This window comes from Acomys minous, assembly GCF_964271855.1.
Source record: "Acomys minous genome assembly, chromosome: 8".
NCBI classification, from domain to species: Eukaryota; Metazoa; Chordata; class Mammalia; order Rodentia; family Muridae; genus Acomys; species Acomys minous.
Window position 1 is genome coordinate 57,317,969 of NC_140489.1, and position 24,742 is coordinate 57,342,710.

The 24,742-nt window shown below is 36.9% G+C and overlaps 1 protein-coding gene across 1 annotated transcript in view; it reads left to right on the forward strand.

The window, feature by feature from the left end:
- LOC311602961 (uncharacterized protein) overlaps window positions 1–24,419 on the forward strand; it is a 70,828-nt gene extending 46,409 nt beyond the window's left edge. Inside the window, exons 4-5 of the mRNA XM_084791643.1 lie at window positions 10,957–11,372; window positions 21,833–24,419. Coding sequence (XP_084647769.1) covers window positions 10,957–11,372; window positions 21,833–21,871 — 455 coding nt within the window. The 3' untranslated portion in view covers window positions 21,872–24,419. The remainder of the gene's footprint in view (window positions 1–10,956; window positions 11,373–21,832) is intronic.
- The last annotated feature ends 323 nt before the right edge of the window (window positions 24,420–24,742 follow it).

Below are 24,742 nucleotides of genomic sequence, written 5' to 3' on the forward strand. Positions count from 1 at the left end.
TATTTATTATGTATAGTGTTCTGCCTGCATGTACATCTGCAGACCAGAAGAGGGCATCAGATCTCACTATAGATGGTTGTGAGCCACCATGTGATTGCTGGGAATTGAACTCAGGACCTTTGGAAGAGCAGCCAGTGCTCTCAACCTCTGAGCCATCTCTCCAGCCCCTGAAAATAGTTTTTTAATATAATATATTCTGATTATGGTTCCCCTCCCCACAACTCCTCCAAGGTCCTCTGCACCTCCCCGTTCATTCGATTCCATATACTCTCTGTCTCTCATTTGGAAACAGACAGGCATCCAAAGAATAATAATATAATAAAATAGATATGATAAAACAAGCCAATTGAAATAGGACAAAACATACAGAAGAAAAAGCCCAAGAAACACATATAGACATGCATGTTTGCACACACAGGAATCCTAGAAAAGGATAAAACTGGAAGCCATAGTATATATGTAAAGGACCTGAAAGATTAATAGAAAAAATAATGTCTGACAAAAAGAATATGAGATAAAGAAGCTCCAAGATGCCATCGAGTCTGTTCTGTATAATTGTTCCTACTTATTAACTAATCTCCACAAGATAAGTGGCCAGCAGTACTTGGTGGCACACAACTTTAATCCCAGCACTCAGGATGGAGAGAGGCAGGCAGATCTCTGTAAGTTCAAGACCAACCTGGTTTACATAGGTTTGAGACACAGTAAGACTTTGTCTCAAAAGGAATTAAATCAAAACAAAACAAACAAAATAAGCTTCTGGAAAGACTGGGACTTGAGATGGCACAGAAGACAGACTCAAGGAAAGACTGGTTTATGATGTAGAGCACAGAACAGAATCAGAGCCTAGATTAGGAAAGGTGCTGTGGTACAAGTGCCTACTGAATTCTTCACCAAGGGTTTCATAGCAAATTGTGCTTAAATCACACAAATGTAAAATTTACAGTTATGCAGGTCAGAACATCAGAGGCTAATGAGTTAGGTATGTTCCATTAATGGGTAGTGGGGGAAATTAAATTTCTCTTCTCTTCTTTTTTCTTTTTTTCTTTCAGCTCTTATAAGGACCCTTGTGATTGTACTAGGACAACCTAGACAGTAACTTTATGGGCTCATGATGCCATGGAAGACAATAATTCACTGGTTTAGTAGATGAGTACATGTAAACCATAAGGGGTGCATTTGAGCTTGAGCTGGTGCCCTGTGGCCTGGTTTGTGGGTAAAAAAATCAAGTAGAAGCCAGATGAAACTAGAGACCAAACTAAACTCAGTGAGTGGAGTTGCAAATTCAATGATTAGTTGTGTTTTGCTTCGAGCTTGTTAAAACGGGTAACTGAGTTCTGCTGTATTAACTTTTTAAGACAAAATATATGAAGCCATTTTTATGTCTAGCCAATATGTACCGACTTTCACTTTGTGGCATATTCAGGGAAAGGGCCAATAATAATTTCTGCCTCATAGGATAGTTCTGAGGATTAAATGTAACAATTATAAAAGTGTTTATACAGCACACTGCCTGGAATGTTATGGGCATGACGTTCAGTCTTGCTTCTGTTGAAGTCTGTGAACCTTCTGGTTTTTTGGCAGAAGGCTGCTCTTCTAAAACGGTCTGAATTTTGATGGGCAGTCACACTTCACCTTTCTTTTTCATGTAACTGTCCTCATTTTCTTAACTCTGAGGGACATTATAAGTTTCTATTCATCTGAAATTCTCTTCCACCTCTCCATCCAGTGGAGCTTTAGCTTCAAAAATCATTGGTACAACTCATGGGATGAGTTTGAATAATTTACTTAAATACAGATGTCATGTCTGTTGAGTTTTTTTTTCTGTATGTTTTTCTTTTTAAAAAAAATCATGCTTTTAGCATACCCCATGGTGTACTGACTGTCTGGACTTGCTGGCTGGAGTGATTTTGGTTCACTGCTATAATAGGCATTCTTTTTTTGATGTTGTTGTTGGGAAATATATCAATTCCTTGTAGTCTGATCTTTTGCCTGGCTCACATAAGTGACTTGCACTCTCCCAGTAATCTGGAAAAGCTGTTATTCCCAGAAGCCTTTTAGGGTATGTCTTTATTTTAACAAATTTCAGTAGCTTCCTTGTAAAGAAATGATATTGTAAAATCACAGTGGATCCTCTGAAACTTCTTGGGAGGGGTCTTAATTTTACAGAAAAATATGTGCTTGAGACCAATGCTAATGATTTGGAGGGTGGGTGTGTGAAACGAGGTCTTTCTATGAATCTAGGCTCCTCCGAGGCTCACTTCATCGTGGCTTCATAGTGTTGCCCAGGGTGACCTTGGTATTCCTCTGTCTCGGCCGAGTGCTGGGATCGCAGTTATGAGCCTCTAGTTCTGTCACAACTGTTTTGAAAGTAAAATTATAAAAGCAGTTTTAGTAATTAGCTTACTCTCCTTTGGGTTCAGTATGTCAGCCGTTGTTTAACATTAGTGCAGAATACTGATGTGTCTTATGGAAATCATTGTCTTCTGCTGTAATATAAGCAGTGCGTGTCAAGTCTAGGCTGCGGACGTCTGTTCTGCTGGATTTAGAACTGCATGCTTCCCTAGCAGCTGTGTTCGGCTTCCAGGACTCTTTGAGCAGAACAGCAGGGCGATTCTCTGTAGAGTGACTGAGGTTTGCTTTGTCTGAATGAACTGTTGCTTTTCTCAAATGAGCAGAGCTCAGCCTTACTAACCGAACTGCTAGGAGCATTGCTACGTATTATAAACTGCTCCTTTGTTTTGGGAAAATTAGCAATGCAGCGTCCTTTGCCAGATCCTTTTCCAGGGTGATGAAAATGACCAAATACAGTTTAGTTGAGAGGCAGATAGAATCCTCTGTGGGGAGTGCCATGTCATAGAAGACTCTATGGCATCTAAAAAATAATAATAGCAAAACAAAACAAAACAAACAAACAGAAAAACCCAAATGCGATTCATTGAGCCAGATGGTGAAATGACTTAGGGCACAGGACAGTGCTTCCTGTTCTAATACTTAAACATCTGAACAGAGATCAATGAGCTCTCTAGTACCAAATTTCAGCCAAAGTCTTGTTGTTAAGTAAGAAGTGACTTTAGATTGCCATGGTTGTTCCCTTTCATAGTTAATGCCATCATAATCCAAAAGGACTTTTCTATATTATTTCACTGTAAAACAAGGCGAAGTCCTCACAACATACAAATCCTGAAAAGGGAATTTTGGAACATCTAATTTTTCAGTGGCCCCAGTGCAGCCATCTGAAGTCTGCTCAAGTTGTTTTGGAGGTTAGACTCGATTGTTTGCCAAGACTATTTCAAAATGAATTTACACTGCCAGCTGCTGTTCAGATTTTATTGGCAAATAAAGCACATTATCTTATTATAACAAAATAATTGACACAAATAACTTCTTCCTTTCCAGTGCAGCCTAACAAATTTCTAAGGAGGAACAAGTCAATACGACAGGTCACAGAATTGAGCTAAGTAATATAAAATAATTAATAATTTATTGTTAAGTAAAATTGAAATGGGGCTTTATTCCCACTAACATTTGTTTCCTTTGTGTTTGTGATGGTATCTCACTATGTTGCTGAGGCTTGTTTTGAACTCGTGTACTCAAGTGATCCTCTCAACTCAGCCTGGAATTACATGTGTGCAGCATTATAGGGAGTTTCTTAAAAAAACACAAGAAAATGTATCAGTATTTATTTCTGTTTCTTTTGTATGTGAAAAATGAAATAAACTGTAGCAGTTCCCATTATGGCTGACTGTTTGTTGGCATGCACTCTTTGAGGAAGTTGGGCTGGCCTGTCAAAGAAAGGTAAGATGCTTGTCTCTGAAAAGATCAAATGATGTTTTCATCTTTTATTTTTTGTTTCCTTCACTGTGTTCCAGTCTAGCTCTCAGGCTTGCAGAATGGAAAACTAAATTTCTCACTTCATTGCATCACATCTGCCTCTTGAGTTACCAAGTGTCCAGAGACTGACTGACACCAACTGCATAATTATCTGAACTTGGAACAATTATATTTGTAAGATTAATTTATGGTGAATAAACTTACCATTAAATAATCATTCATTAGTTAATTAATGATTATTAAATAGCTGTTAAAAGGATAACAACTCTTAGTCTGTTAATTCTTTCTCTCTTGGAAAAAAAAATGGCAACCAATAAGTGATTAAAATGTGACTACTAACTACCTGTGACAGTTAAGGCACGGGCTAGTAATTTACTGACTACTTGAGACTACTATGGCTTTTACCTAACACATCAAGCATGGTATCCCTGACCCTAGGGATACCAGAAACATTATATACAGACACTTAGCTGAAAGGGAGCTTAAAAGACATAGTCTCTAGGCAGATAGTCATGTATCTTGCTCAAAGCCCATGGAAACATTGTAAAGACTTTATTATTTGGGGACCATTTACAATCTCTGCACAGAGTGGCATCTGCACAGTGTGATAGGGTGAGTTCATGGTTGGTCATTTCAGCTACAATATGGATTCAGCCTCCATCCATCATTTATTTGTTATTTTTCTTTTGTCATATGAACATAATATATACAAATTAACAAAATCATTATTCCCTACTTCCTTCCAGGTTATTTCAAGGATTAAATTAATTAACATGTCTTTAGTAGTTAAAATTTGGCACAAAGATGAAATAAATATCCACTAGTATTATATCTCTATAACTAGTGTGTGTGTGTGAATGTGTGTATGTGTGTGTGTGTTTATATATGTGTGTGTTTCAGACATGTGCAGCAGCTTCAGTCATTAAAGCATTAGGCTTTAATGATCAGTCTTTTTGTCTTTATTTCAAGAACTATGGTTTTATGCTTGCTGTACTTTCTTAAAGCCTAGAGTTATTTGGAGGTGGCTATTTTGTCTTTTAAAATTAATGCTCACTTAAAAGTGTATATTGACTTGATGAGAATTATTTCTGTTTAATTAAACCCTGCATTGTTAAATATCTTATTTGTTGCTAGCTGAAGATGCTAATGCTATTCTGCAAATGAAGAAGGTAGAGCCAGAAATGCTCATCATATGGATCTACAATGTATCACAGTCAGTAGTTTGTCTTAGATAACTATCTATATGGTCAATTTTCTGCATAATAAGGTGTAATAGGAATGGTTGTTTTTGTAGTACTCACAAGGCATGAAAGATCAGTGCCTTGAAGTATTAGCCAACAGATTGGTTTTAATGTTTAGCATGGATGAAACTATCCAGTTTCCAGCCCACCACCAAGTTTTCTGCTCTGTCCCTTTTTTTCTTGTCATGGCTATTTGTAGTGTGTGGATTTCCTCCACTGTATCTGTGGTGTCTTCCTTTCCTGGTTGTGTCCTGCAGCATATAAGAATACTCAAAAAATGTTTTCTACAAAATGGATGTTGTAGTGATCATTAATTAAGGGAAATAGATAAAATGCATAAAGACAAATATCATATGTTTGCTCTCATTTTCGGGCCCTGGAATTCCTTGTAGATACATTATATACATAATGGTGAAAGAAGAAGTGAGACCAGGGAAAAGGAGGAGACTACAAGAATGGCCAGGCAGTGGTTCTAAGTGGAGAAACAGCAGCAGAGTGAGTGGATTCAAAGTACATGTTATACTTGAAAGATGCCTTCCATTCGAACACTTACTCTATGTGCAATGAATATTCAGCAGTAAGAAATTTAAATACTCCAAAACATATTTCATGTAAAATTTAAAATCCCGTCTGATGTGGTTTGTATGTTTGTGCTCTTCAAACCTCACATTGAATTTTTGTAATTATAAAAACATTAAGGCATTGAGAACTTCAGATCTTCAGCCATTTGTCCATGAGGAGTTTACTTTCAGAGGTGATGAGGTCCTTTTAACAGTTTTTTAATGATTTTTTTCTGTTCTTCTGAGTTGATACAATTTAAAAAATAATGTTTCTATTCTCCAGGGCACATGCCATCCAATCTGCCCTTTTGGAAGTGAAAGTGAGGCCAGAGCAGACCATGGGCCTTTGAATTTCTTGGTCTCCAGAGCTGTCACAAGTAAATTGCATTATAAATTGTTTGGTCTGAAATTCTCTTCTAAAGCAACATAAAACACCCAACACTATCCTTCGACATTCTCTCTCCTTTCAACTCCCTCCCTGGCATTAGATTTCTCTCCCTTTTAATCTGGATTTAACCTCTCCGGTTCATGAAACCTCATTTTTAGTTTTATTATATTTATAATAGCTTCATTTCTGCTTTTATATTTCTGGATTTGTCTCCTCTTGCAAGTACAGACTTTGTAGAAAATTCTTTTTTGAAGTATTTGTCCTCTGTGACATCACTTCTTTGTTATTTTTTCCTTCCATCTATGCTAACATAGCTCCAGCTCTTACACAGAGCCCCCTTGCTACCGTTTAACTGTACCTGTGTCACACCCAGATCTCTTCGCTGCACAGTATCTCTAGTGGTCTGAAGTAATCCCCCCCATGTCAGTTACAACTAAAGCTATGAGATCTTTACCACAAAACTTAAAATCTTAGCTTTCCATAAACTTAAGCAGCTACATGCCAAGCTTCTGGCTGTGTATTTTCTTGGACATCCAAGTTGTTTCACATTTACATAGCTGTAAACTGAGCTAATCTCAACTGTCCTTTCTTTTATCTTTCCCACATCACTTCCTCCATCCATTCAGATTCTCAAGTCAGAAGCCTGCTGGTTACTTTCAATTCCCTTTTCTGTCCTATCTTCAGCTTTAAGCCAAGCATAGTGTTCTCTGACTATTGCTTAAATCTGTTTCCAACACACCCATGTCTCTCTCTCCCTACCACGATCACTGTCTCTCTCAGGACCAACCCAGCACTCTTTACTAGTTTTTCAGCTACCAGTCTGATACTTAAAATATTATCTCATAGACTTCAGTGTTATATCATATCCCATGCCATCACCTGCATAAAGCCTTTTAATAAGACCACACTGCTGTTAGCTCAAAGCCCAGACTCTTTAATGTGACTCTAAGGGCTCTGACTTTTTCCTGCTTATCTATGCTGCTTCAACTCCCATTTCTCGACACCCCCACTTCTTGACACCCCCACTTCACATTCCAACCATGAGCAATGTCTTTCAGTCTTTGAACACAGCTTGCTCTCTCATTTTTGTCTCTTCTAAAGCATGCTGTGTGCGCTATTCTGTCTGCATGCAACCCTGTATGCAGGTGATTCCTGCCCACCCTCAGTCCCAGCCTTCCAGATCAAGTCTTCTTTGGATAGATCCTTATAGCATCATGCATCGTGCCCCAACACAGACCACACTCTCTCAAAACTACTTATGTATAAGTCTACACTGTTTGACCAGTAATATGAGGGCAAAGATTTCAACTTTATTGCTTTCTTGTTTACTCTTGTAACGTATGTGTGACATACTATGTAAACTTACATATTAGTTCAAGGAGGAACTGTCCTGGTCCTGAAAGTAGCTGATTGTTTGAGCAGGAGAAGCAGGTGCACTTCTGATTAGCATAAAGGAGAGATCTACAAGAGCTGGGCATATTTTATTAATTCTAGCTACTCAGGAGGATGAGGCAGGAGAAGCACAAGTTTGAGGGGAGCCTAAGGGACAAAACAAGATAAAGGGGACTGAAGGGGACAAGAGAAGAGAGACCAGGAGTGGATAGGAAAGAGAGAAGAGTGGAGAGGAGAGGAAGGGAAAAGAATTGTAAGAAAGACAGAGCCAATTTTTCAAGAGTGGAGTGCCAACACTTCCTAAACTTGGAGGCTCTATGATGTGCATGTATGAAAATAAGAGGTTCTTCAAGTTAGGTAGACTTAGAAAAATGTAGGAAGTGGTTCAATTTATACCAGTTCTTTCATTATCAATGGAACTTAAGAGACACTTTATTCTTTCCCCTGTCACAGAAGGAAAATGCATGTGGATGGCTTTCTTACTTATCCTTAGAAAAGTTTGGCCATATTTTTTGTTTATATATCAAATTATAAAAGATGAACCTTAGGACCTACTTAAAACTGTCTGTGTGTCATTTAAGGACACTTGCTTTGTATCTTCAAGGAGAGACGATATCATCATTTGAGTGCATCTGCAAATGTATCAGAATGCCATCACTATGGATGCTGGCATGACCACAGGCAACCCTAAAATCTGGAATAAAACTAATGGTATGGTATCTGCTGGGAACTCTCTTTATATAGCTGAGATTTTCAAGGCTAAAACTGTCTGTAGATACATTTTTCTACCCCTTCCTCATGTCAGATAGAATCCCACAACATGAAAAGAAGAGAATATTTTTTTTTTATCCCATCTCCTCAGAAACTCCTCCAGGCAGACTTTTCTGCAACATATGGAGATTTTTTACACCTTTGGAGCTATATAAAACGAGAGCCGCCTCACAAGTACTGTTTCAATTCACTTTCAGCAGAAAAGAAGAAGTGGACCTTAGTTTGAGGTTGTGATTTAGGGACAGAACAACCTCTGAGTTCTAGTTTGATTATAAAATTCTATGATGTAATATTTCTGGATGACTCAGAGAAGCCTGGTGAATGCAAAATGGCACCGTGTACAGCATATTGAGCAGTGAGATCCATAGGGTCACAAGCTATGTTCGGCTGTATTTTTCTATGCTGCATTGCTCCTGACAGGTAGACCTTCATTGTTAGCTTCCTGCCTGAGACCCTCATCCTGTTCATCCCTCTGCCCAGGTTGATTAAGTAGCATATTAAACATCATTCCCTATCTGAGTGGAAATTTTCTGAGCACAGGAAACTGTGTACATCACAACTGTGCACACTACATACATTACATTTTACTAAGAATTCTGTAATCCTGACAATTGATGAGAACTAGGGGAACCAATGCCAAGTGACTTCTAACAGAGAATGGTATTCCTGACAGGGGATTATGGGAGGGTAGTCAGCAAAAACAAAGTATGTATAAAAATGCCATAATGAGACCCGTTACTCCATATGCTAACTAAAAACACATTTTCAAAAGATAATTCTGGTGCTTATATACTGTAACAACTTGGTAAGATTCCTATCTTGTGCATTCACCTAACCTGACCCACAGAGGACAGACACTGCCTTCATCTGGGTACAATACCTCGTGCTGTATTCCCCCTGGGCTTAACTTTGACTTAGCAATGTTTCACCATCACTTACATTTCTCTTCTGTGAGGCTTCCCTAAGGTGTCGGTCACCGACCACTCTCTCAAGAGTTCTTCTATTTTATACATACTTTTATTAGACAATTTTAGCACAATAATTTGTCTCCGTTTTCTTAGAAAACTCAGAGAGCTTTCAGGATCCTCATTTTGTTTGAGGTCTGAACACACAAATGTGCCATATATTACTATTGTGGGTACATGTACACACACACACGGAATAACATTCCAAGTAAGTTTTAAATATTTTATATGGTGACCTATTTTGAGAAAACCATTAAAGGCCATGTTTTAATGACATAAATGTGCTTTAAGTGTGCTTATTAGTCATCACGGACCACAGAACCATATAAAGAAGAGGCTAGTCGAATTTCAGGCTATACATGCAAGGAAACTTGAAACTACAGAAAACAATTGTCTACTCTCTGACAAGCAGTTGTAATCATTCATGTGCAGTTTATTAGATATGGGTCCCCATTAGCACTCCAGTCAGAATGCAGACACACTTCTTTTGCATCATCAAGCTGTCTCTACTATGATCAGAGAGAAACTGGACTCAAAACAATTATTAACTCAAGTCTGTGCATCGAACGATGTTTCCTGAGACAGGTTTCTCCTATATCCAGGCTGAGCCCTTGAACTTACAACCCTCCTTCTTTAGCAACCGGACATGTGGATTATAGACGAGTCTTTATTGCTCCACTCGGACAATTATCGATGGTAAACTAGAGCTAAAGCCTTAAGACGTAATAACTTCTTCCATCAGCTTCTGACTGTATATGACTGCACATTTTTATGACTTATAAAGTCATGGCTGAGAATTCATGTGCTAGTTATTGGCATCTAAAATACCTTCAGGCATTTTTCATAGGCAGGAAGAGAAGGTAAAAATATTTTGTGCCATGTTTCACCACCTCCCCTTGGTTTCCCCAAATCGCCTCGTACATTTGGAACAAAACAAACAAACAACAGCAAAGAACAACAAAAACATGTTCCATAGACCTTGTACACTATTTGAGGACACAAAAACTGAAAGTTGATCCAATGTCACTTAGGTTAATTTAGGGGGGAAAAAAAGCCTGTTTCTCCTTTTTTATTTGCATAAGCTGCTCACGTCTAACCTTGAGTTTGCAGTAACATAAAGCATTTCCAGTTATATCGGAAAATAGTTTTTTAAAACAAATTTAACTGAAATTAATTTTTAATTGAACTCTAGAGCCCTACTTATGAATGAAAAGACTTTTGAATAAAAGCAATATACAGTAAAGGCATGTCATATTCTTGTGCAATAAATATGAAATACTTTTATAGAATTAAAATATAGGATTTCTTACAAATTGGTCTGAAATAAATTACTCTTATTATGATAAACATTTTTAAATCAAGATTTTAAAAACTAGGTTATATATGATTTCTGGAAAAATCAAATAATTTTTATGTTTAAAATTATTTATTTATTTAATTTAATGTGCACGAGTGTTTGGTTACATGTATGTATGTCCACCATATGCATGCATGTCTGGTGACCAAGGAGACCAGAAGAGGTAGTTGACTTTTTAACATTTAGCAAAATTGAAAGCTGACTGATTGAAGCTCAAGATGGATTTTCCAAGTAGATCATGTTTCACATGACGTCAGTCTACAGGTACACTTTTTTTGCTGCAACATACATCAGATGCTACTAGGTTCAGTCAAGATTTAAGCTCTGCAGAAAATACGCAAAGACAGCGATGCCTTTACACATTTAAGATACTATTACTTTTCAAGATGATGTAAAAAATGCTCTATATATCTACATGAAAGTAATCATTTAAATTTTCTCATTGCAGGTATTTGGGTGAATATATCCTGGGGAGAGATGGATTCTCTTCATTTCTCATGCCATGTTTGTTCTGGTCCTCTCAGCAGAACTAGCCTGTTTCACAGAGCAATACATTCGAAACAAGTGGGTCCTTCCTTTCATGTTGAGATGAGCCGCATCAATGGGAGGCGAACCACAGTGAGATCTGAGAAAGAAGGTCCATGTGGAGTGGAGGTGGACCATGTCCTGGAGGAGGACAGAGGAGATGGAAGGGGATCTGACAATCATACAGAATTGAAGACTCACTCCTGTGATCCTTGTTGGGTATTTTTCAAAGAAGATGATGTATTGGAGAGGTTTCCCCTTCTGTCTTTCCAGTATCTCCTTGCCTACCTCAATGTTGTTTCCAATCAGTATTTAACATATCGACACACAAATAATAAGGTGAGAAAAGGGGGGGGGACATTGACTCAGACCTGGAGAACAAGGAGTAGATGGAAGGGAAGCCGAAATTGGAAGAGAGCTGGGTGAAGAGGGAGTGCGTACAACAAGAGGGATGGGTAGTGAGCCGTGGCAGCAGAGAGGGAATTCCTGAACAATGCAGGGGTGAGGGCAAAGAAAGTGAAAGTGGTATAGGAGTTGAAAATCACCGGTACAAATATTCTACAGTAGCATTTCCTCTTCTTTGAAGAGGTTAGACATTTGAGGGCTATGACTTTTTAGCCATTTAGTTTATTGAATAACTTTAAAAACAGGTAAAGGGCTGATAGCCTGGAGTCCTTTAGTGTGGACCTTAAATAAGACATAGTGTGACGTCTGTAGCAGAGATTCACTGAACTGATGGCCTTGTAAACTCAGGGTGAGCCTCAATCTTCCAGCCTGCCTTTCTAGTTGCCCCAAACACTTTACTAAAACTACTTCCCAGTATGAATGCTCTGATGTCATCAAATGACTCACAGCCATTGGAGACACCCTCAACATTCTTTATTATAATCTCATCCCCTGTCCTAATCACAAATTCCTTATGAATTTTAAAGCAAAATAAAGCATAAAAGTGGCTTGCTTTTCGGAAGAAATCCAGCCTCCGTGCTAAAATACAAGGCAACATTTATTGAACACTTGCTTTTTTGTGACGTTTATGCCAGAATCTGGTGAAACAAGTCAATCAGGTCAGAAGAACAGTTGTGTCACTTATAGGACAAACATCAGGCTAGTGGTAGAAATAAGATTTTACCAAGATTGATTCTATTCAATAGAATTTTGAACATGCTACAGACTTTGGCTAACTGACACAATCACTGTTCAGACATCACAGAGTATTCTTACAACAACTTAAAGAACATAGCCTACTATAGACCCAGGCTTTATAGTGGAACACATAGATCTGAGACCGAAAACTACACAGCATGTCATCGCATTGACTGACAAAAGTTATTATAACTAATGGTAGATATTTGTATACGGGGTAGCTGTACTGTCTCTAGGTGATAGGAATTCAGTTCTACTATAATAATCTTACAGGTTACCATAATACGTGTAGCCCATCACTAATAAAAACATCATTTTATGGTGCATATGTGTTTTCAACATAGGTAAGATATTCTAGTCATTTCTTTTTTTCTGTTATTTCTTAAATGTTTTTTTATTTTTTACATATACATTTATATTATTACACATATATGCAATAAACTACCTACAGCAAGAAGAACCATGAAACCATCAGGAGTTATATAAATGTTATATTCTTAGTGTTTTGGCTATTTGTATTTGGCATCCTTGAAGAAAACATCTTTCCTATCTTGGTGCATCTAAAATTATGAATGTAAATCAATCTCTATCATATCTCATCATTATAAATTTAAAACATATATCTAGACCTACAAATATCTTAACCTCTAAACAACTGAGCATAATTGTAAAACCGAACTATCTGGTCTTCATCAAGTCTCACTATCAAACTATCAAGTCTCATCAGAGACTTGAGAAGGAATAAAATTAATTACCTGAGTAAAAAAGAAGTTCAGGTTAGCAGCTTTCCAAACTGAAAAAAAAAATGAGAGACAGTTTGTTGCCTAAATAGTCACCCAAAACTTTCTATAATGTTGAAGCATCATCTTCAGCCTTCTGTTCCAATATTTCTGACAGACATATTTGTGAGACAGGAACTACTAAGGACTTGCTTACCCTACCTTCATTTCTTACGTTTTATGGCTTTTCTATTAAAGTCCTGGTTTCCCTATTGGTGCAACATATCTGACAGAACTTTGCTGCCCTTGGTGACATTAAGTCTGATTTTGTGGACTCCAGAGAGGTCCACATGCCCTCTCCCTGGATTTTGAAATTGCCACTAGATGACAGGATACCATTGATAGTAGAGATACCTTAATGATCTTTCTTTTTTGTTGTTGTTGTTATTTCTTTTTTTTAATAACACATTTTTATTGAAAAATAAAATAATTCATATTACATCTCATTTTCTATCCCATCCCATGAATCCTCCTGTTCCTCCCTCCCTCTCTTAATGATCTTTCTTCATCTCCCCTCTTATGTTTGGGTTAAAAGCAAATAAAATTGGCTTTTATGAAGTTATGAGAAATTGATACCTTGCATTGTAACAGATTTATGAGAAACTCCCACAAGTGAGTGGGTTTCCATGACAGTATCTTTTTTATTTGCACTTCTTTGGGCAAGAAAGAACCAGCCTATGAGGCCCAGTTATGATAGAGTTACAAAGCGTAGGACTGATTTTAAGGTCAATCTGTAACTCAAAGTCATGATGTTGATAATTTAACAAGAGAAACACAGCTTCAAGTCAGTAAAACTGAAACAGAATACAGTGGCTCTTGGCACCATCTGGAGATGCTGTTTTCCCTTTTAAACAATGACCAAGAAGCCAATACACTGTGGCTACAATATCTAATTTCACAGATCCCAATAAACAAGAATACAACTCTGAGTTAGCAATTTAAATCTCTACATTAGCTATCTTTGAAGATATAATGTTACAGGTTTCCTTTTTTAGTGGTGAGACATATGAGTCAGCAGAGCAAGAAATTAGTCATAAGCAAAAACTAGCTTCAAATAATTGCATTCATGATAAAAATAACGATATTAACATAAGAAAAAAACTGCCTGGCAAAGGACATAACTTAATAATGTTATAACGCTAATAAATTGATGGTTCAAAGGTATTCTCAGCTACTTCCTAGAACCAGAATGTAAATTTCTCTGAATATATTTAGCATTAAGAAATTCACACCTAGTAAAAGCTGTTTCATTTTTATTTCTTCACCAGTATTATTTATTTTGTATTAGACATTCAGACATGTTTTACTTAGCATTAACTAGATACATCATGTAAATAGCTGAACAACTTGGGATAATATTAGCGCTTGACATGATTTTCATTATGTCAAAGTCATACTAATTTTTAAATTTTACACTAGATAATACTATTGCTCTTTTTAGCAATGAGTTTTCATAGTAATTTATTTATTGCTAATATTGACATCTTTACAGTTTTTTAATTTAATTAAAATATTAAATGATATGCGTAGGATATGAAATGCACACAAACACACGTTTGTAGTACACTGAATTTAGACTCAGAGACACTTGTTTAAAAAAACCCCTACATCATTAATTAGCTATGCAAATTTATGGGATATAATAATTGCAGTACAATACTAACAAGTGGCTCTTACATCTGCAAAGCATAGATTACCTAGTGTTTGGGTAGGATGGGAAAGGCGTCCCGACAAGCTCATGGGCATGCACTAGGTTGATGCCACTGTTTGGGGGAGGCTCTGGAATATTTAGGTGGTGGAATCCAGGGGGCAGAAGTAAGCCACTGGGAGCATGGGCTTCCTGTCTTGCTCTCTGCTTCCTGGCCAGCTAAGATGTAAACAACTCTTCTTGCAGCCTTGCCTTTCCCATAATAATAGACTAAAGTTGCCTCAAACCAAGAGCCAAAAATCCGTGTCTCCTCCTTGGGTAGTTTCTGTGAGGTCTTTGGTCACAGCAATGAAAGAGATGACCTACACACCCAGCACCGAGGCCCCCACAGAGTTCCGATCCTGAAATTCTGGTTCTCTCACAAATTTAAGGGAAACAGTTTTACTTTTCTTCCCCTAAGTCTCTTTCATTGTTAATATTGGTCCTCTTTCTGTTTTTAGTCCAAATTCTACATACATACAATATACTATAGGGATATTTGTGAAATCTTATTTAAAAAACTGTGTACCACTCTTCTGTTGAATATTCAACTATCTATTCATCTTGTATTTCTTGAAAGAATTTTTGTTTTTGTTTTTTCAAGACATCATTTCTCGGTGTAGCCTTGGCTGTCCTAAGCTCACTCTATAGACCAGGTTGACCTCCAACTCACAGAGATCCGCCTGCCTCTGTCCCCCAAATTGCTGGGGTTACCACCATGTCTGCCTCTTGAAAGACTTTTTAAAATCTGATTTTCTTTCTTTCTTTCTTTCTTTCTTTCTTTCTTTCTTTCTTTCTTTCTTTTTCTTTTATCTATTATAACTACAGTATTTCCCCCTTCCCTTTTCTCCCTCCAAATAATTCTTTTTGTTGTCTTTCAAATTTATGCCCTTTATTTTTGTTAAATGTTGCGTATTCCTAAATATATATGTACAACCAGCCCAGTCTGTATAATATTACTTGTATACATGTCTTCAGGGCTGACTGTTTTGTATTAGACAGCTAATGGTTATGTTCTTCCCAGAGGAAGACTATTTCTACTCCTCTCAGTATGTCTTAGTTACTTGTAGGTCCTTGTGGAGAGTTAAGGCCTTTCTACTTGGTCTTTACCATATTGTCTCTGCTTTTCCCAGTGGTCTTTATTTTTAATTCATTTCTATAACCTGATACTACTCAATATCTTCTGAGGGTCAAAATCAGTAAAAATCAGAAAATAACAATTCAATATGAAGATAGACCAAAAATAGAATCTTTATAGTGTATTTGTTTGAGACAATTTGTTTATCTATATCCTTGTGCCTTTGAACACCAGTCATAGGTATGTGTCACTACACCTGGTTAAGAAACTTTATAATTAAAAAATGATACTGGATTATAAAGTATGCACTTGCATAAAATATTTCATGAACTACACAGGTACTCAGCCATATATAATTACCTAAAATTAAATAATATATCTATGCATCATGATTTTTAATATAGTATGGTAAGTACTTTCAAGTTGAAGCTTTGAAATAGTATCTGTTGGCAATTCTAGTTTTATCATATTATTTAAAGTCCAGATATAATGGAGACGTTGTTATGGTGGCCTAGCATGAATGTTTGTTCATGGATGTTCGTCACTGCGAAAGGCTTAACTCAAGTTTCTGATTTTCTATTTTAGTCTTTCTTTATCTCATTCTAATATTTTGAAATCTTTAGTACTAATCTAAGGAATGGAGATATTGTACATTGTTCCATCACTAGAGAACATTATGTGCTTTAAACTTGAATTTATTAGTGTAGTATAAATTTAGAAAACCATATCCTAGATACATTAAGACCATTTTGTATTCTGATGTTTAAAAAAAAAAACTGATAAAAGTAACAGAGTCTAATGGATTTAAAAAATACATGACTCTCATATTCTCAATGTATAAGACATATATATATATAAATTAGTTTTTATGACCTATTCTATCACAAAATGGGACATCTATTTTATGTTAAATCATGGCAAAATATACCTTTAGACTTTCATTAAGCCAGTCATTTATAGTCTTCAAAGCAGCATATAACTGAAGAGAAGTTTCCTCCTTCCTCCTAACAATGGGTATTTGGGGCACTTCTGTGCTTTCACAGTCCTGGCTTTGGATCTTCAGTTCATGGAATCCAAAACATAGACTTGAAAGGGAAAATTTTTAATCAGCATTAAAGCAACCAGAACAGCAGAGCTCTCTAACTCATAAGTGCAGGTCGACAGGTATGCTAGCCCAAGGTCCCAGATGATAAGTCACAAAGAATGCGGAGATAGGAGACAAAGGCCTATTGAGTGTTCCAGGGACCGGTTGGCCATAAAAGATAGGGAGGATACACAAGGACAAATTCCTGAGAGAAGCAGGTACCGGACATGGTCGAGTGAGTAATGAGCCAAGACCCCTCATCCAATCTTATGGTGTCTGCTTAATCCCCCCTTGAGGCCCACACACAATGTTCCAGGTTTGAGTTTAACCAGATGTGTCCTTAGCTCAGATAAACATCTACCCTCGGGTTCCAAGAAAAACAGGAACCAAGGACTGTTCCCATGTGATTAAGTCTGAGCTTACCCCAGATCTGCCTACACAATTTGCTGATGTTCAAATGTTTGAAACAACCAATCGTGTGTGGCCGCGCCAAAACTTCCCACTCCCCTGACCCTTGCCCATATAAACCCCTAACCCCTGGGCTTCTGGGTCGACACCTCTGTCTCCTGCATGAGATACGTGTCAACGCGGAGCTCCGCCAATAAACTGCCTCATGTGTTTACAGGAAGACGGTCGTTTGTGTGTCTTTGGGTGCGCGCCAGCCTGAGGCTTGAGTGAGGGTCTCCCTTCGGGGGTCTTTCAGACTCAGCTGTAAAGAATAGTTTCACTAAAGACTGTGACTCCCTTGGTCATCAGGGATATTCTCCTTGATAACAGAACAAAAAATTTAACTCAGAATACAACTTCGCACACTTGGTAAACTCTAACACCTGGAATCTAGGAAAAAGGTCTGTTCCTAAAGCTTTCCTCTGCAGCTCTCAGAAGTGGTCCAAGAGCCCCAGAACAGACACGCAGCCAATGGGGGAAGACAAACACAAATAAAGCCTGCATAATAGTAGATTTCAGGCATTGACATCATTTTATTTTTTAACAAGGTTGTCATAGTGTTGTGGGTATGGTTTTAAACTTGTTTATTCCAGGTTATTAGAAGCTAAGCTATTGTGTTTTTCTATTTCAGTACAAAATAAGTACAGTTTATAGCTTTAGGATTTGACTTTTCATTTCCTATTCTATCCAGCTTTAGAACTAACCAAAACTAAACAAAGGCTCTCACAGTAACTACAGTTTTCTGCCTCTTAAAATTAAACGTGGCTATGAACATTAAAACAATTTCCATTTAAGACCATTTCACAAATTGGTTAGCAGATAGCTCCTAGTACTTAATATGGTGTTTTAAAAAACAAACCTGCATTGGAACTTAACATTTTAATTTTAAAAATGGAGAGTAAAGATGGAAATAAAAGTGATCATTATGGAAGGAAATTGAGTGTGACAAGGGAACAATTTAAGCTCTCTGAAGAAGTAATGTTGGGGAGTGATTATTATGAGAGAGTTTTAGCTTGTTTTCCTATCCTGGCATTTGGGACACAAAATTTAACCTTCCATCATAAACTGTGAGCTACAAACCACTTCTCTCCTCAAAATTAATGTAATATTAAATGAGTTTGACCTAGTATCAGACCCATAGAGATGCTGGTAAGTGCACCACTTGCCTTCACAGTATCTTGCGCTCTAAACAAATAAGTAAAAAAAATCTGAAAGTCACACATAATTATTTTATTTGTTTACATATTCCCAAGAAATTAACATTTGAATTCTGCCTTAAAAAGGGCAAGCTTGGATCCAGGCAGAGTCAATAGTCAAACTCTACCAAGACAGGGCAAGCAAGTCCTCAATAGTGCCTGCCTCACAAATATGTCTGTCAGATATACTGGGCCAGAAGACTGAAGATGATGCTCCCATGTTATAGAAAATTTTGGGTGAATAGGTAGCAAACTGTCCCTGTCATTTTCTCACCTGGGAAGCTGCTAACCTGCACCCCCTGTATACCCAATTAATTAATTTTATTTCTTCTCAAGTCTCTGATGGAATTGAAGACCAGATAATTTAGTTTTACAATTAAGCTTAGTTGTTTGGGGGTTAAGATGTTTTTAGGTCTAGATAGATGTTTTAAGTTGATAATGATGAGATATGATAGATATTAATTTACATTCAGAATTTTAGACTCACCAAGATAAGAAAGATGTTCTCTTCAAAGCTGCCAAATACAAACAGCCAAAACAGTAAAAATGTAACATTTATATAATCCTGATTGTTTCATGGTTCTTCTTGCTGTAGGTAGTTCATTGTGTGCAATGATATAAATGTATATGTAAAAACTAAAACAATATTTAAGAAAAAAAGAAAGAAAATGTCCTACCAACACTCCCCGAGAATGAAGAAAATATATTACATTCAATTATTCCAAAAGGAAATAACTTAGGTTGCATAGTTTTATTGCTTATTATTATTATTGTTTTATGATCATAAACTTGATTAAAAGAAAGACATAAAATAACACATTGTTTGTTTCTTTATGTAATCAAATACATGTTAGTACTGAACTGATGAGCAATTAAGCTTGTGATTTTGAGGATATTACTTGACCTTTGTAGGTGAGATCAAAACTTCTTCATCTATAAAGTGAGAAGCAGGTTAAACAAAGTCTAGTGTCTCTTGGCTGTGACATGGCGTGGCTCACACTGCCTGGCTCCTGTTCAGCTGTAAGCAGCCGCAGTTGGATGTTCATAGAAGTTACATGAGGAGGCATCCTGGCATCACACAGTAACATAGGATCTCATTTCACAAACATCTTAGTGAGAGTAATAGACATTTTATGTCATTTTATTTACATTAAGTCATTTAGTATGATTAAAAAAGACAACTGGACCATAAATATAAAATTTAAACTTAATCCTATGTGAAAATATACAAAATGTGTAAAACAGACTCTTCTGAAGCAATTTTAATATCACTCACTTAATACTAGATGACAAAGGATTACATGTCCATGTCCCTGTCCTATATTGTGCCTCAAAGGTTACTCTATATATTATTCATCACAAACACACACACACACACACACACACACACACACACACACACACACACACACACAATTAACTAGGCTTTCTTAGTTGTCTTTGTTGCTGTGATAGAATACCATGACTAAAAGTGGATTGGGATGGGAAATGTTTACCTCAGCCTCTAGGTCCTGAGCACACTCCCTGATGAAGAAAAATCAAGGTCAGAACTCAAGCAAATACCCTGGAGACAGGAGCTGATGCAACAGCCATGGGGAGTGCAGTTTTCTGGCTTGCTCCTTGTGTATTTCTTAGCCTTCCATCTAATAGCACTGAGGACCCCCAGCCCATGGATGGCACCACCCACAGGCCAGGTTGGAGCGGGGAAATATTTTAATTGAGGATTCCTTTTCCCCAATGACTCTAGCTTGTGTCAAGTTGACATAGGACAATGCACGCAGTAAACCTAGACCCCCTATTTAGATCTAGCCAACGGACAGCGCATTCTCCACAGTTGTCTGGAGAGCGGGGACTGACTCTCACATGAAAGCATTTTTAAATCATGAGGAAATGTTGAATTTTTCAAGACTATTTTCCCTCTCTTAATTTCATATACTTTGGATATGAAGGTAATGGTTGTCTTGTAAAATAAAATGAGAAGTATTTATGCTTCAGCATCTTTTAAAAGAAAGGTTGAGAACGATGTGTGTTGGATGTTTAAATAGTTGTGTACTGGCTGTTTTCTGTCAAATTGACACAGCTGGAGTCATCATGAGGAAGGAGCCTCAGCTGAGAAAAGGCCTCCATGAGATCCAGCTATAAGGAATTTTCTCAAATAGTGTTCCAAAAGGAAGGGGCCAACCTATTCTTGGTGGTGCTATCCTTGGCCTGGTGATCCTGAGTTCTATAAGAAAGCAGGCTGAACAAGTCGGGGAAAGCCAGTCAGTAAGCAGCACCCCTCTATGACCTTTGGGTCATCTCCTGCCTCCAGGTTTCTGTTCTGCTTAAGTTCCTGTCATGGCTTCCTTTGGTGAGAAACAGTAATATGGAAGTGTAAGCCGAATAAACTCTCCTTCCCAATTTGCTTCTTGGTCTGGTATTTTGTCGCAGCAATCAAAACCCTAAGACATTTTGGTACATTAATTCTTTCAAAATAGATTTCCTCTGATTCTGAGAAATAAAAAAGCGAAACAACTGGATCTTGGCAAGAACTAAATTGCCATCTTTCCCTTTTACATTTGCTATGGTCAAGCCAAAATAGCAATGGAGTATGGGTGCTCATTTGGGGACAGGGATTATATATTTTTTTATTTTTATTTTTATTTATTTTTATTTTATTAATTTATTCTTGTTACATTCTCAATGGTTATCCCATCCCTTGTATCCTCCCATTCTTCCCTCCTTCCCATTTTCCCCTTACTCCTCTCCCCTATGACTGTGAACTTAGGAATTTTCTTGAGAATCCCATGTCTGAATGTAAGGCAAGTTACATCTCTCTTACAAAGAGAAGAATACAGCATTCAGGTTGATTATGATGTGAATTTAAAACTCTGCTCTATTATTTACCTCTTAATAACCTCATATTCTTTACCTATAAAGTAACATCTATTTCCCAACGTAAAATAGACAGTGTAACTAACTCAGTACCTCTACATAGGGGAGTGAAAAAAGGTTAGCTAAAACACTGAACATATTAACACATACATTTATCATTAAATCTTTGTAAAATAACAAAAATAATTTGCTACATTTTCTACTTTCAAAACCATGGTCAAATAAATCACAATACAAATAGTAAAGTTATGCTAATTCTGCAAATCCAGCCCATCACATCAAGTAGTATAGGGGAAATTTCAAAGCCAAAACTGATTTTTTAAGTGTTAATCTTAATCACTTGAATGACAGAACACATGATTACAAAAGCCGATATTTCTCTCAGAGCTTTATGAAATACTAGATATTCATTGAAAGAATGTTCAAAATATTAGCAATATTGTTTTCTTTTTTATATTTGACTTTAAAAGCAGAGTTCAAAATTTAAGTCACTTTTTCATTTGTTTTCCAGGATACAATATATAAGAAAGAAAATCACTCACAGTTGTAAATTTCCACATGACCTTTGACTCACAGGACTGCAAAGAATGGTGAGAGACCTGAAGATGATATCACAAATTTGGGGTTGGCTTTGCTCTCAAGGCAACTGTTTGAACTCTAATGCATTGACTACAAATGTTTAACTCCCCTGTTATCTTTTAAGGATGGTGGTTTCAAAGGCCTGTTGTCCTACACTGTAGAATACAACACATACGTAATAATTTTTCCAAGCCACATAAAACCAAACTAATTCATTAAGGAACGCCTCTGTGTGGGAACAGGAAGGATGGTTCAGGATGTTCTCTGAATTCTCCTTCCCCACCCTCTCTGCACATCCCCACTCTTCTCCCTTGCACCAGGAGTGACCCAGCATAGTAAATCAATAAACATCAATAAGTCCAGGGACAGAGAACACATGACCATCTCATTAGATTAAGAAAGGGCCTGTGACAAAAGCCAACATCCATTTATGATAAAATGTCCTGAAAAGAACAGGGATACAAGATACATATCTCAATATAAAAAAAATGATATACAAGAATCTTACAGGTGGGGGAGGAGGTCCCCCTTGGTCATAGACCTAGGGGAGGGGAATAGCATGAAAGTGAGAGGGAGGGAGGAACAGGAGGACACAAGTGAGGGGATAACAATTGAGTTGTAATTTGAATAAATTAATAAAATAAAAATAAATAAATAAACAAAAAGAAAAGAAAAAAATAATACAGCCACCATAATTCTAAACATTCTAAAGCACTCCATTATTTGAGAACAAGACAAGGATGTCCACTTTTTCTAGTCTGTTCAACATGGAACTTCAAGTCCTAGCTAGAGCAGTGAAGACAAGTAAAATAAATAAGAGGCACAAAAAGAAAAAACCCTAAGTATCCTTATTTGCAAATTATATGATTCTATACGTAAAAGACACTATAGACTCCATTAGAAAATTTCTGCAGCTGAAAAATACATTCAGCAAAGTGCCAAGAATCGAAAATAAAACACAAAATTAGTAACTTTTTATATACAAATGACAAACATACTAAGAAAAAAATCAAGGACGCAATATCATTCAAAACTGCTTCAAAATTTTGGAAGACTTCTATAACCAAAACTTCAAAATATTGAAGAAAAATTTGAATATGATCAGAATATGAGAGTAACTCCTGTGCTCATAAATTGGTAAGACTAATATTATGAAAATAAACATCCTACCAAAAATAATCTACAAGTTCAATGGAATCCTCATTAAAATGCTAAGGCAGCTTTTCATAGAAATTGAAAAAAATTTTAAATTTGATCTGGAAATACAAAAGACCTAGAATAGCCAAAACAGTAATCAATAACAAAAATCTGGGGCATCACCATTTCAGATTTCAAGTTATGGTACAGAGCCATCATAGTATAAACAACATGATATTTACAATAAAATAGACTCATTGATCAATGTAATGGAATTGAGGAACCATTTATAAACCCACGCTCCTACAGCCAGTTGATTTTTAACAAAGAAGCCAAAAATACACACTGTAAAAAAGACCTCATCTTCAGTAAATGGTACTGGTCAAACTGTATTGCTACAGGTAAAAGAATGAAAATTGATCCTTATCTCTCACCCAACACAAAACTCAACTCTAAATGGATCAAAGACCAAAACATAAGACTTGATACCCTGAGTCTGATAGAAGAGAAAATATATAATACGCTTGAACTTAATGGCCCAGGAAAAGACTTTCTGAATAGGACCACCCCATAGTACAGGCATTAAGACTAACAGTGAATGAGGTCTCATAAAACTAAAGATTTCTGTACAGCAAAGAACATTATCACTCAAAAGAAGACAAAAAGATTCTTATGATGAAATGTGACAAGGGACACCATTTTCCCAGTGACCATTTGCAATACTGCCGTCATCCTCATGATAGGATTTGGCTCCTTTCTAGCTTGCAAGCTTGCTATGTTTTTGTTATGAGAAAGACAGAGAAGAAAATAATACAAGTATTCTTGGCACACAAAATTAAATGTTATGCATAAAATTAAAACTTAGGTATTGATTGAATATAAATTGATAAAATAGTATTACCAAACTCAGTATTAAAGACATCGCTGACCAAGAATCGTTAAGCCCTAGAATTTAGTCTTTGCTTCACATTTATGAGCTTATGGTATATTTCAAGAACACTTTTACATGTACATATCAGATCCTAGGGAAATCACTAACATCAAAAATGGGTTGGTCAAAAGACTTCAGCTTCCTGGCAGTTCTAAAAGTCTCTGATTATATGTTGTGAAAGAACAAACTGCATTACACATACTTTCTGAAAGGAAAGTGTACCTTGAAGTTGCATGCACACCGAGGTATCAACCAGCTCTGAGTACCAACATGGCTGTCTTTCCTGTATTTTAGCTGCTTTCTTTGCAAAGAGATGAGCCTAGACCAAATTCTCCTCCAGGACTCCTTTAAGTCCTCTGCATCGTATGCCAATAGCCCTGAGCTCTTGCCTTCAAGAGAAAATGTATTTCTCTTCTATTTGGGACTACCAAATTACAATAAAAATGAATATTAAGCACTAGCATCTGTGAGTCTTTTCTTAAAAGATGCACAACAGGGTTTAGCAATTTGACACGTTCAGACTGAGTGCTAAGTCACCCTACCAGATGGTTCTAGGAGAGTTATGCAAAAGGCTGATCTCCACCCAGGAGCCAAAGCATTTATATTAAAGTCTTGCTGAGCTGACACATGCAGAAAAAGAGAGTATGACTGGTCCAAGGTCAAAAGGCAAGAAGATTTGAAAAGCTCAATGGAACAACAGAATAAAACTTGTTTCTGCTGAAAACTGCTTGTACAAAGCAGATTTGCTGTAAAGAAAAGCTAAGTGGTTTGAGG